The sequence below is a fragment of the Schistocerca nitens genome, chromosome 8 (genome assembly GCF_023898315.1).
Source record: "Schistocerca nitens isolate TAMUIC-IGC-003100 chromosome 8, iqSchNite1.1, whole genome shotgun sequence".
Lineage (NCBI taxonomy): Eukaryota > Metazoa > Arthropoda > Insecta > Orthoptera > Acrididae > Schistocerca > Schistocerca nitens.
The window spans coordinates 277,872,596-277,885,344 of NC_064621.1; the positions used below are offsets into that span (position 1 = coordinate 277,872,596).

At 42.4% G+C, this 12,749-nt stretch overlaps 1 protein-coding gene across 1 annotated transcript in view; it reads right to left on the reverse strand.

The window, feature by feature from the left end:
- Positions 1–381: 381 nt before the first annotated feature.
- Positions 382–12,749, reverse strand: part of LOC126199003 (myrosinase 1-like) — a 110,783-nt gene continuing 98,415 nt past the window's right edge. The window contains exons 9-11 of the mRNA XM_049935682.1: positions 9,214–9,348; positions 7,210–7,316; positions 382–725 (exon numbers count right to left, since the gene is read on the reverse strand). Of these exons, the coding sequence (XP_049791639.1) occupies positions 599–725; positions 7,210–7,316; positions 9,214–9,348 (369 nt within the window). The 3' untranslated portion in view covers positions 382–598. The remainder of the gene's footprint in view (positions 726–7,209; positions 7,317–9,213; positions 9,349–12,749) is intronic.

Genomic DNA, 12,749 nt, shown 5'->3' on the forward strand with positions numbered 1-12,749 from the left:
CGGTCCTCAAGTGGCTCTGTGACCAAAGAGCGGATTTCCGTCGTCAAGAAATAGTATGAATTGTTAGAATGTTCCGACTGTTGATCGCAGTGACTGGATGACAATGCTGAAATGTATTACGCAGCTTAAAGAGTGGTGCAATAGTTAATAAAGGCTATCTGCCCTCTCATAATCACTTGTAACTTACTTTCTGAAGTCTCTTTGTGCATACCTAAAATTTGTTAATGATGTGACATGCTACGTACGCCACACTGTCTCAGACTTCACACTACAGGCTGCGATATGTCGTTTTCAGCCTTAAGGACAGTAGGTCTTAAGTTGTTTCAGTTGTATTTTCAAATCAATGGACAATTGCAACAGTAAGCCTCATAGAATATTAAGCGTGCACACATGCATATGATACATTCGCTGCTGAAGCAACTCTGGAAACATGCCATAAAAAATCATAAACGATAAGACAGATATCAGAACAGCCGACAACATTCTTTTATGTTGAAAGTACGTAACGTTTTTAGTCACATGTAGAAGAAAACCACATATGAATTTTTCATTATTGCTGGACAAAGGTGTCTTTCTACATAAACCGTGAAAGGTGTTATCACTCGAAGAATTCTATAGGCAATTCTTTGCTAGCGTATATCTGAGCCATTGTCTGCACTGAATCCTTCGCCGTCCTGGGCCTTTCGGGATCGTTGAAGTCGACCTGATACAGGCCGAATTTTATGCTGAAAAAAAAGGCAACATTAGTAATTTCAAAGTAAATGTATCACCAAACAGATCATTATCGTTTCTATATTTACATTCAGTCACAACTTTTGAACACACAGTGCCTACGTCTTTATGTCTCAGATATCGCAGAATATTATTTTTGGGAGTTGTCAACTTATATCATTTGGACCAACTGAATATTCCGGGAAACAGACCCAGAAATAATAATCGTACCTTCATCATGTAAAAAGATGATGAAAGAAACATGGTGAGTCACTAACTATTGCCACCTAGAATAGCTCCCAAAGTATGACAGGAGCTCAAAAGTTTCTGAGACAAAAGTTGCATGGGACAACGGGGGCCATAATATGACGCTAGCTTTTGTTGCTATCTTTGGTCGCGTCGGAGATATCAAGGTCAAATTTTTTTTATGGTATACTATAGTTTGGTATTTATTTTCTGATAGCGGTTATCGAGGCGAATCCAGTTATATGTAACAGTAAGGTCTTTGAAGATCAACGAAGGCCACAAAGGTGGCAAGAACATCCATTTACAGAAGATGTTCGAAGTGATGACCATTGGTATCAATGCAGTGCTGCAATCTTCTTATCATGGATTGAGCGGTATTGCTTATCACTTCGACATTTATCGAAGCACATGCTCTAACAATGCTCTCTCGCATATCGTGCTAAAAGTAAATATTCGTCGAATACGGCGTATCCATCAAACGCGTCATTGACATGTAAAAACCTTTCAATGGTTTAGTAACCGTAAGACTAGTATCGTCGCATCAAGCGAATGTGAATGATGTATTGCTCCTTAGAACAAGCCGATATGATTATCATTTACGGAGAATGCCAACGAAGCTCAGTGAGAGCTAGGGACTTATACGCTGAAAGATATCCTCAATGTACTCACCCTAACGTCGTACATTTAAATATGTGTATGATAAATTGAGAACAACTGGATCTTTAACGCATCGGAAACATATCCGCCAAAGGAAAGTTACTAAGGAGGAAACGGAAATTGGTACTCTTGCCACTGTGGTTCGAAATCCTTGTGTTAGTTCGCGTCAAATCGCAAGGGACTCTGGCATGAGCCAGAGTAGTGTTGTTCGTGTTCTGCATCGTCATAAATATCATCTTTACCATATCAGACTCCACTAAGAATTAACTGGTACGGATTGTATGCGTCGCATTGAATTCTGCCGATGGGCTCAACTTCAGATTCAGAGGGACGACAAATTTATTAACTTGATTTTATTTATTCACGAGGCTACATTCACGAATCATGGAAATGTTTATATCCATAACATGCGTTATTGAGCAACTGAAAATCCGTGTTGTCTGCGGCAAGTTGCACACCAAAAACCGTGGACGGTGAATGTATGGTGTGGGATTCTGGAGGACAGAATTATAGGCCCCTATTTCATCGAAGAAAATCTTAATGGTAGGAAGTACACCACGTTCCTGCAAGAAACATTAGGTCTGTTACCGGAAGAAATAACTTTTGGAACAAGGGACAGAATGTGGTATCGACACGATGGGTGTCCGGCACATTTTTCGCTGTTGGCTAGAAAAGAGAGGCAGGGACAATTCCCAAATCGTTGGACTGGACGCGGAGAAGACGGGTCGTGGCCGGCTCGTTCGCCAGACTTGACGCCTCTGAATTTTTTCTTGTGGGGATTCGTAAAAAACATTGTTTGCAAAGACGTTCCAACTACACCTGAAGATGTGCGAGAGAGAATTATCAGAGCATATGCTTCGATAAGTGCCGATGTGATAAGGAATACCACTCAATCCATGATAAGAAGACTGTAGCACTGCATTTGTACCAATGGTCATCACTTCTAAAACCTTCTGTAAATGGACGTTCACGCCACCTTTGTGACCTTCGTTGACCTTCAAAGACCTTACTGTTACACATCATTGGATTCGTCTCGATAGCCGCTATCAGAAAACTATAGCATCCCAGAAAAAAAAGTTAAACTTCATATCTCTGAAGCGACCCCACCTAGCAACAAAAAACCAACGTCATATTATGGCCTCCGTTGTCCCATGCAACTTTTGTCTCACAAACTTTTCAGCTCCTATCATACTTTCGGAGTTATACTTGGTGGCAATAGTTAGTGACTCACCCTGTATAACTAAAATACCGAAGCAAATATTATGGCTTCAAATAACGTGATAGATCAAAAGAGACGGTACATTAAAACATTTTCATTTACTCTGATACAGTACAGAACAAGCAACATAATTATGGAAATTAACTGATCTCTGATGATGATGTTGATGATCTCTAAGTGTGATGCAAGTTTTTTCATTCTCACTGGACACAATACGCACAGATATCTACATTTTTCTTTAACTGCTGAACCGCTGCGTTTTATAACAGCCGCATGATTGCTTATACCATTAATTCTCATCAGTAATACTGCGTTGGAATACTCTTTATGAAACCAACGTTTCGGCCAGTTTGAAAGTGTCCTTTAGCAAGGAGATGTAAGTATTACAGGTCCATTGTAGACTTTCCTTTGAGTGTTCATCAGTCCTTCGGTTTGAGCCGACCTGACACGATATCATCTCCAGTGTAAACTTCTTCATCTCAGAGTACCACTTACACCTAACGTCCTCAATTAGTTGTAGGATGTAATTTAACAGCGGCTTAGTGGTATTGTCTTTGACTGGAGATCAAAACGTTCTGAGTACGGGATTCGAGGTTAGTCACTGATAAATGTGGACTGTAATTGAAAAAGCGTCTTGATGATCTCTCCATTGACAAAAAATTTTGGATTAGTTCTGCATTCGAATCCCCTGGAGGGGACTGCCAATGGAAATCAACCATGGTAAAAAAAAGTTAAATAAGCAAGAAAAGGGTAACGTGGTAGGGACGCTGGAAAATTTGCAAAGGGAAATGCAAAGTTTCAATCTAGATACGATGGAGGTTAGTGAAGTCAAATCGTAAAATGATAAGAGCTTCTGAAGGGACGAATATAAGTTAATAACAGTGATAGCAGAAAACGGTGTAACGGAGTAGGATCCATCATGAATAGGAATACAGGTTAGAAAGTGAATCCGTATCAACGGTTCGGTGATGCCCATCACAATCGACAGCAAACCAACGACAACACCAATAGCACACTATACAGGGTGGTCAGAAACAGTCTGAAAAGCTTTAAGGGCGTTGAAGGGTAGTGTGCCTGAGAAGTAATTAATAAGAAAAAATCGATACGTAGCGTCGTTTCCTTGTTAATTAGCATTGAAGTTAGCTGATCAGGCCGTTGCTCGTGTAAATTCAAGCGGCCCGCCAGGGATGGTGCGCTCTCTCAGAAATTGTGATTAGAAAACGAAGATTGAAATTACTTGAAGGGAACGACCAGCAATGACTTTTGTATTCCTCACTTATCACAAATACTTAGCTCTTTATTTCCCAATATATCACGTTTTCCTAGGTTGTGGTCAGGCAGGAACCTAAGAGGACAGCTTAAATTGCTGCAAGTGAAATGAGTAATAGTAACATGTATATTCTTCATAGTCACAAATATTTGGCTGTTTGGTTTGCAATATGTTGATATTTCAGGGGTTGTGACTAGGCGTGAATTTAAGAGGACAGTTTACATTGCTGTGAAATGAACATTTACACTATGTGATCAAAAGTATCCGGATATCACCAAAAACACGTGTTTTTATATTAGATGCATTGTGCTGCCATCCACTGCCAGGTACTCCATATAAGCGATCTGAGTAGTCATTACACATGGTAAGAGAACAGAATGTGGCGCTCCGCGGAAGTCACGGAGTTCGAACATGGTCAGGTGATTGAGTGTCACTTGTGTCATACGTCTGTACGCGAGATTTCCACACTCCTACTCATCCCTAGGTGTTTTTTTTTTTCGATATGATAGTGAATTGGAACGTGAAGGGACACGTACAGCACAAAAACATATAGGCCGACCTCGTCTGTTGACTGACAGAGACCGTTGACAGTTGAAGAGGGTCGTAATGTGTAATAGGCAGACACCTGAGAAAACTTTGATTTCATGTTCGAGCGGCTGCTCATAAGCCACACATCACGCCAGTAAATGCCAAACGACTCCTCGCTTGGTGTAATGAGCGTAAAAATTGGACGATTGAATAGTGGGAAAACGTTGAGTGAGTGACGAATCACGGTCACAATGTGGCGATCCGATGGCAGGATGTGGGTATGGCGAATGCCCGTGAAAGTCAGCTGCCAACGTTTGTAGTGCCAACAGTAAAATTTGGAGGCGGTGGTGTTATGGTGTGGTCGTGTTTTTCATGCAGGGGGGATGCACACCCTGTTGTTTTGCGTGGCACTATCACAGCACAGGCCTACATTCACGTTTTAAGCACCTTCTTACTTCCCACTGTTAAACAGCGATTCGGGGATGGCGATTGCATCTTTCAACATGATCGATCACCTGTTCATAATACACGGCCTGTGGCGGATTAGTTACACGACAATAACATCCCTGTAATGGACTGGCCTGCACAGAGTCCTGACCTGAATCCCATGGAACACCTTTGGGATGTTTAGGAACGCCAACTTCGTGCCAGGTCACACCGACCGACTTCGATACCTACGTAATGAAAGGGCTGCCATTCCCAAAGTAACCTTCCAGCACCTGATTAACGTGTACCTGCGAGAGTGGAAGCTGTCAGGAAGGCTAAGGGTGGGCCAACACCATATTGAATTCCAGCATTACCGAAGGAGGGCTCCACGAATTTGTAAGTCATTTTCAGCCAGGTGTCTGGATACTTTTGATCACACAGTGTAGCCTGTGTTTCTGCGATTCCCGAGGATCCATAATCGCATGGGAGCAGTTGGTGTCAATGCTGGATACGTACATGTCATTTTGACATCATTTCCGAGTAAGAGGGGCGTGTGAATCATTTCACCCTCGACGTTTCAATGCTACTGGGCCATGTGACGAAGGTCAGATAACAAATAGTTCTAATCAGAGTATGGTATGTTCTAATCAGAGTATAGTATGTTCTAATCAGAGTATAGTATTTCTGGGGGTGACATTAATACGGAAGGGTTGACTTAAATAAGTGTGTGTGTTCTGTTTGTTTTAGACTGCGTATGCCTCGTTTCTCATTATCATAACTTGTGTTACTGATTAACCAAAGGAACAATTATGGCCATTCCGCAGGTACCAGTCTCCATCTTCCTCAGTCCTTGTACACGCTCTTCACCTTCCTCAGTCCCATACATCTTGAGTAATCCATTCGTAGCTTTTTTATTTATGTTATTCACTTTTATAAACCATCTTCTTTCTTTCTCTCTTTTCGCTGTAATCTCTCCTTTAGCGAATCTTTATATCACAAAATGTCTTCTCAATACATATTCACCACCAAAAATGTTTTTCTTGTTCTCATGATTTCTCTTATTCCTGTTTCCTCTCCTGCCTTTCTAAAGTGTTTACTGACTCACTATACCAGTCCATTTCAGTTTTAGCATTTTTGGCCAGAACCTTATTTCTTGCATTTTAACCGCCCATGTTTAACTGCCATAAACATTACACTCCAGATAAAACTCTTTCCAAATATCTTTCTTACTTCTACTGAAATACTGTTTGCAATCAAAATAGCATTCCTGTTGTCCAAAGCTATTTTACCCATACACATTCAACTTATTTCAACACAGTTTGCATTTTCCGTTACCAAAGTTGCGAAGTACGTCAAATATTTAATTTTCTGTATAGACTGCGCTTGCAATGATTATTTGGCGGAACCATCATATTTTCTGATAATCTTCATTTTGATATTGCTTACTTTCATCCTAATTCAATAACATTTTCCCACTTTTGTAAGTAGTGCTGTTACACGACGCGGAACAACAGAAGTACCTTTGAGCAAACAACTAGATATGAAACTTGCTTTCTATAACTATTAAATAAAAATACATATTTTAATATACGTACGACAGAAAATTATCGAACAGCTTTAATCGGTCACTGAAAGAAATATTTCACCCAACAACTACAGGCACGAGAAATAGTTTACTCAGAGTTGACACATGTCAATCTACAACGTGAGGATACGTACTGATGAAGGCAATAAATCGGAAATAAGCTTGTATATTAAAATAAAATATCGAGCAGCATACTGCCTGCCAATTCTCTGCATAATGTCGTAATGTAACATGCTGCAGGTCTCGCAATAAAGAATTATTCTTTGTACTTCCGTCCTTATTCCAATATTTGTTTTCCTGCCTCTTCTTGTGTGTCCTACCGTTCTTCTGGAAACCCTATTCCTACGTCTGGAGTTTCTTTCGTTGCCTTTGCTTAGAATCTATACCATAATTCATAGAATGGAGAAGCAGCAGACTTGATTTAAGCAGGTGGTGTGAACTGTTACTTCCTTCATGCGACACGCACTCCAACTTCCTCACAAACACATTGAGTAGCAAGAGAGATAAAGACAAAAGCGTTGTAATCGAATTACCATGGCCATATCTCAAATATGATTTACTACTTACGTAAAGCCATCAGTCCACTCGAGGTTATCAAGGAGACTCCAAGCCGTGTAGCCAATCACGTTGTTGCCATCAATGTTGATTGCTTTAAGCATTTCTGCTAAGTAGCTCTGAAAAACCATGCACAATTAAATATTTCAAACTTTACTCATTGCCACAACATTGCTATCTCAAATGAGAAAAGACAAGTGGTAAAAATGATACTAATACAGCCTTTGAATTAGTCATTAGGAACTGATTTACCTTGCAATAACAGTACGAAGATGCAACGCCGAATTTCTTTCACTGAAGTACATTATACAGTAAAATATTACCGACATTTGAAGGTGATGCAGTGTAAAACGCAATGGACTGTTTTTTCGGCAGAAGCGTGGCCAAAGACTCTCCTGGCTGTGCTCGCAGGGGTTTCAGATAATTTTCCCATGTTTGTGCGTACCACTTCAGTCTCAAGATGAGCTACCAATCCCTTTCAAATTGCCGACGTGACCTATACGCTTCGACAATTTAATGGAGTTATTCCACGCTCTGTGGGGTAGACAACTCGTAGGGGGTCGATGCACTCAGTGCCTTGCACCATTTTAAAAGAGGCTACACTACGCGCCGCCAGTCTGCTTTTGTCCAGCTTCTGTGTTATTTGGCCCTCTGAAGTAGGCAGCTTTATGCGATGCTGTGAACAATGGTTATTTGTTAGGCACTCGAGTTCGTATGTGCACCAAATGTAAGTTCCTTCGCAATGATCCCTAGAAAAATGGTTGACATTGACCTGTATTAACTGACAGCAGCACTTCCCGTGAGGGTTTGAAATAGTCACTGAGAAAGCGTGAAGCTCGTCTCCTTTGGCTTTCCCTTAGCATCTTTTAACGACCAACTTACTGCAATCAACTCTTGGAATGAAGCACTTTGTATACGGATTGATTGTTCTGCGTTTTTAAGTTTTGAAATCACGACCTCCAGGAATATATGGCACTGCATGACAATATCGTTTATTTTTGAGAGATGCATATTGTGCCTGGAGATGGTATAGTGGAATGTCAAAACTGGCAGTCAAAATAAAATAAAATAAATAACATCTCAAATACCACGGATGTTGGCGAACATCCTTGATAATTACTTGACCAGCCGATGTCCCATGTCCATGATGGATCATCAGAGACTCGGACCAGTTCTGTTCCGTCAGTAGCGCTCAGCAGCGATCCACGTGCTGTTTTAAGAAGTCACTAACATTTTGCTGCAATTTTTTGCGGATTGTGTAATCGTATTGACAGTTAACAGACAACTCCGCAACAGTGGGCAATCTAACGGTCATACATTGAAACTTTCAGCAATCGGTTAGATGAGACAGCACACGAAGTATTCACTCGACAACTCCAAGGATTTTAATTGGGAGGATACGAAACAGAATTTTTTGGTTGAAATCGTTTTATGTGGAATAAAACGAGCTAATGAGCCGCTGCGATTGAGAGTCTCAATGGTCACCCTGACTGCTGGATTGTCATTCCTCAAATGTATCTCTTCTGTTGACCGTTTCCTCAAAACTATAATTTACGAACGCATTTGGCAGTTAAGATGAAACATTTAACAAATGGTGCACAGCAAACATAAAGCAAGTTCAGACCACACACACACACACACACACACACACACACACACCACACACACACACACAAGCACACCAGCACCACCATGCACTTAGATATTGCTATAGTTACTCGAAGAAACCTCTATCTCAGAACGAACGAAACACTACTTTAATGCCTAGTACCTTCATAGGCACGCCTCATGACAGTAGCCAAACACAAATAGTTTGATTCTTACGTCCGTTAGCAAAGTACTTAACACAGTTAGTATTAAAATCGTATTTGAAAAAAAAATCCTATGAAAGTATCATTTTGAACTGTCATTAACGTGATAATTATTTGTATCAGTTCCATTGTACTTGTCTGCAAGTGTACAGTTATCGGAGCCTCATCTCTGATTATACAAACGTAACGACAACTATATACTCACCGTGTAGTAGTCCGTACGATTTTTGTCATCCAGTTCGCCCCAGTCCGAGTAGCCGTTCTCTGTCACGATTATGGGGTATTCCGGGTACTCAGCAGCAATCCAGTTCAGAAGTTTACGGAAACCCCATGGGATTACCTGTTGGATTTATAGAAAGATTTATACCGCTTATGTTCGAAAGATCAAAAATGTCACGCTATTCAATGAAAGGCAGCCAGGTGTACCAAGTGTTGACAGAGTTATTAAGGGCTGTACTAAAGGGACTTGTGAACGGGATCATTCATCCAATAACGCAGCGTATCAGTAAAGAGTAAATGTAAAAAGGCACGTGATTTGCAGAATTTCACTAGGATTTGTAAAAAATAAATTCCGGAATGAGATGTTCTACCCAATCTGCAAACGTATTCCTAAAATGCGGCGAATTGCCGAAACGCTTCTTGACTTCACAGCGGCGTCTTCCATACAATATTCCAAGGATAAGCAACGACTTAGTAACTAGAAACAAACAGCAAGAAAGTACCGTAGTTCTCATTTCCACTCGTATATCACTACCCACTCAAAGCAGAGTGCTTCATAATGTTCCCACCGTAATAGCTTGAAGGACAGAGAGCATATATACACTGTCCAGTCACATTAACGGGACTACCCATCAAAGGCGTCAATAACCACCCTTTGCAGCCCGAGACGAACAGGAAGAGAGTTAACGAAGTGCTGGGAGTTATCGACAGGGATGTCGAACCATGCCGACTTCAGAGCCTTGACTAGCTCTTGACTAAGTTTCTCAGTTGAGGATACATGGCATGAACAGCCCAGTCGAGATGGTCCCACAGATTCTCGATTGGGTTTAAACCCTGGGAGTTTTGTGACCAGGAGGATATGGTAAACCTACCCTGGTACTCTCAGAACCAGGCACGTACACTAAAAGTTGTGTGAGATATTCATTGTCCAGCTACTAGATGCCATCGTGCCGAGGAAGAACAAACTGAATGTACTTTTTGACATGGTCCCCAAGGATAGATGCATATGAAACTTCCTGGCAGATTAAAACTGTGTGCCGGACCGAGACTCGAACTCGGGACCTTTGCTTTTCGCGTGCAAGTGCTCTACCAACCTAGCTACCCAAGCACGACTCACGGCCCGTCCTCACAGCTTTACTTCTGCCAGTACCTCGTCTCCTGCCTTCCAAACTTTACAGAAGCTCTCCTGCGAACCTTGCAGAACTAGCACTCCTGGAAGAAAGGATATTTCGGAGACATGGTTTAGCCACAGCCTGGGGGATGTTTCCAGAATGAGATTTTGGAAGGTAGGAGACGAGGTACTGGTAGAAGTAAAGCTGTGAGGACGGGCCGTGAGTCGTGCTTGGGTAGCTCAGTGGGTAGAGCACTTGCCCGCGAAAGGCAAAGGTCCCGAGTTCGAGTCTCGGTCCGGCACACAGTTTTAATCTGCCAGGAAGTTTCATATCAGCGCACACTCCGCTGCAGAGTGAAAATCTCATTCTGGATAGATGCATACATTTTCTGATCCATTGTGCCTTACAGAATAACTAAATCATACAGGGACTTCCACGACAAAAATCCGCAGACCATAACGCTCCTTCCGCCGACCTGGATCGTTCTGACAATTGTTGCAGGATGTCTGCTTTCTGTCTGATGCAACATAAAACGTGATTCATCTGGAAACCACACCTGTTGCCACTCAGTGGGACTTCCAATGGTGGTACTGATGTGCAAATCCCAGCCTTTGTCACCGATGAACAGTAGACAGCATGGGTGCACGAACCAAGCGCCTGCTGCGGAGGCCCAACGCAGCAACTTCTGCTGAACGGTCGTTGAGGAGACACTCTTGGTAGCCTCCTGGTTCATCTGGGCGGTCCGTTCCTCAACAGTTGCACGCCTGTTCGCCAGTCTGATTTTCGCAGCCGTCGTTCACCACTTTCGTCTATGGCCCGATGACCCGTGCTGCACTACAGCTGTGTCGGCGCCAGTTTCGGATGTGTCATTTTGGCACGCACCGCACCGCACGGTATGCTTTAAGCATGGCATGGCAGCACGCGAACACTACACAAACTTAGTCGCTTCGGAACGCTTCCACACTTGGCCCGTAAGTCAATTGTCATGCCCTTTTGGACGTCAGATAGATCGCTCCGTTTCCACATTACGACAACTACTGAACTGTTTTCCATTTTGCGGCGTCCCCTCTCCCCCCCCCCCCCCCCATCACGACATGCTTTATACACACTCCATTGCCAGTGCTGTCACATGCCGACTGTGAGTGGTTATTTCATGGTGACCTCGTACATGGACGGTGATCATATTAATGTGACTGGACAGTGTATAAATCAGGGCCGGCCAAACGCTGCACAGTGTGCAGACGTGCGGAAGTGCTGCACATGTGCGCACGTGTGCGACAGCAACATCTGTTATTAGACATGTGTCCTAAATGAACGGCGGCGGCTCCACTTCCCTGTGGTACAAGCAAGAGCGCAACATATCCAGTCTCGTTTGCCCCTGGTGACCGTAACCGTAACAGAGAAGTACTGAGAAATGGCAAGTACTGTGAAAAAGCAATGGACGGGAGATCTATGTTCTCAGTCGTTGAAAAATGACTGGGAACTGCAATTCTTTTTTGTAGCAATTGGTGAAAACTCACAGTGTTTGCCGTGCCGCCTAATAATAGGCGTCCAGAGTAAGTTTTCAACTGAAAGACATTACAATACGTATCACATTGACGAGTGTAGTGTACTCAACAGTGAAGAACGGCAAGCAAGATTAAATGTCCTTCAGAAAATGGATGAGACACATCAACTCGATTTTACTGTACTTCAAAGTAACTGATACTCCTTGAACTCTTAGTTTCTTGTGTTACATTTATGTCTGTTTTACTGTACGCTGTACAATGTACTGTTTTCAATTTTCCAGAATGGCAAGCACACTAAATCTTCACTGCGAGCAAGTTTTAAAATCGCATTAAGAATTGCACAATCTGGGAAACCCTTTTCCGAAGGGGAGTTTGTGAAAGGGTGTCTTATTGATGCTGCAGAACTTGTGTGTCCCACGAACGTTAGGAGGTTTCAAGAAATCAGTCTATCCAAACAAACAGTGACAAGACGTATCAGTGCTATGGCAGGCGATCTGCACAGGCAGCTAATAAATAAGGATAAATGCTTTGTTGCTTTCTCTGTTGCGCTCGATGAAGCAACAGGTCTTACAGTTACAGCCCCGGTTGTGATATACATACGAGGTGTTGATAACGCACTTTGTGTAACAGAGGAGCGACATCTGTGCGTAGAAACATGCACTACATGAACGCTGACGGCTGCGGCGTGCACGCTGTGACCCGGAAGTTGCACATGTGCAAGAGCATCGCACGCGTGCAGAATTTCTGGCCGGCCCTGGTATAAATGATAGTGTATACTAGAGTAGCATAAACACTGGTCAGAAAACCACCAGCTGATAGCTGTCAGTAAAGTTATATTACATAAATCAACGAAAATATAACATGAAAGCTGATCAGGTCGTTTTTGCATTATATGTGGCTGT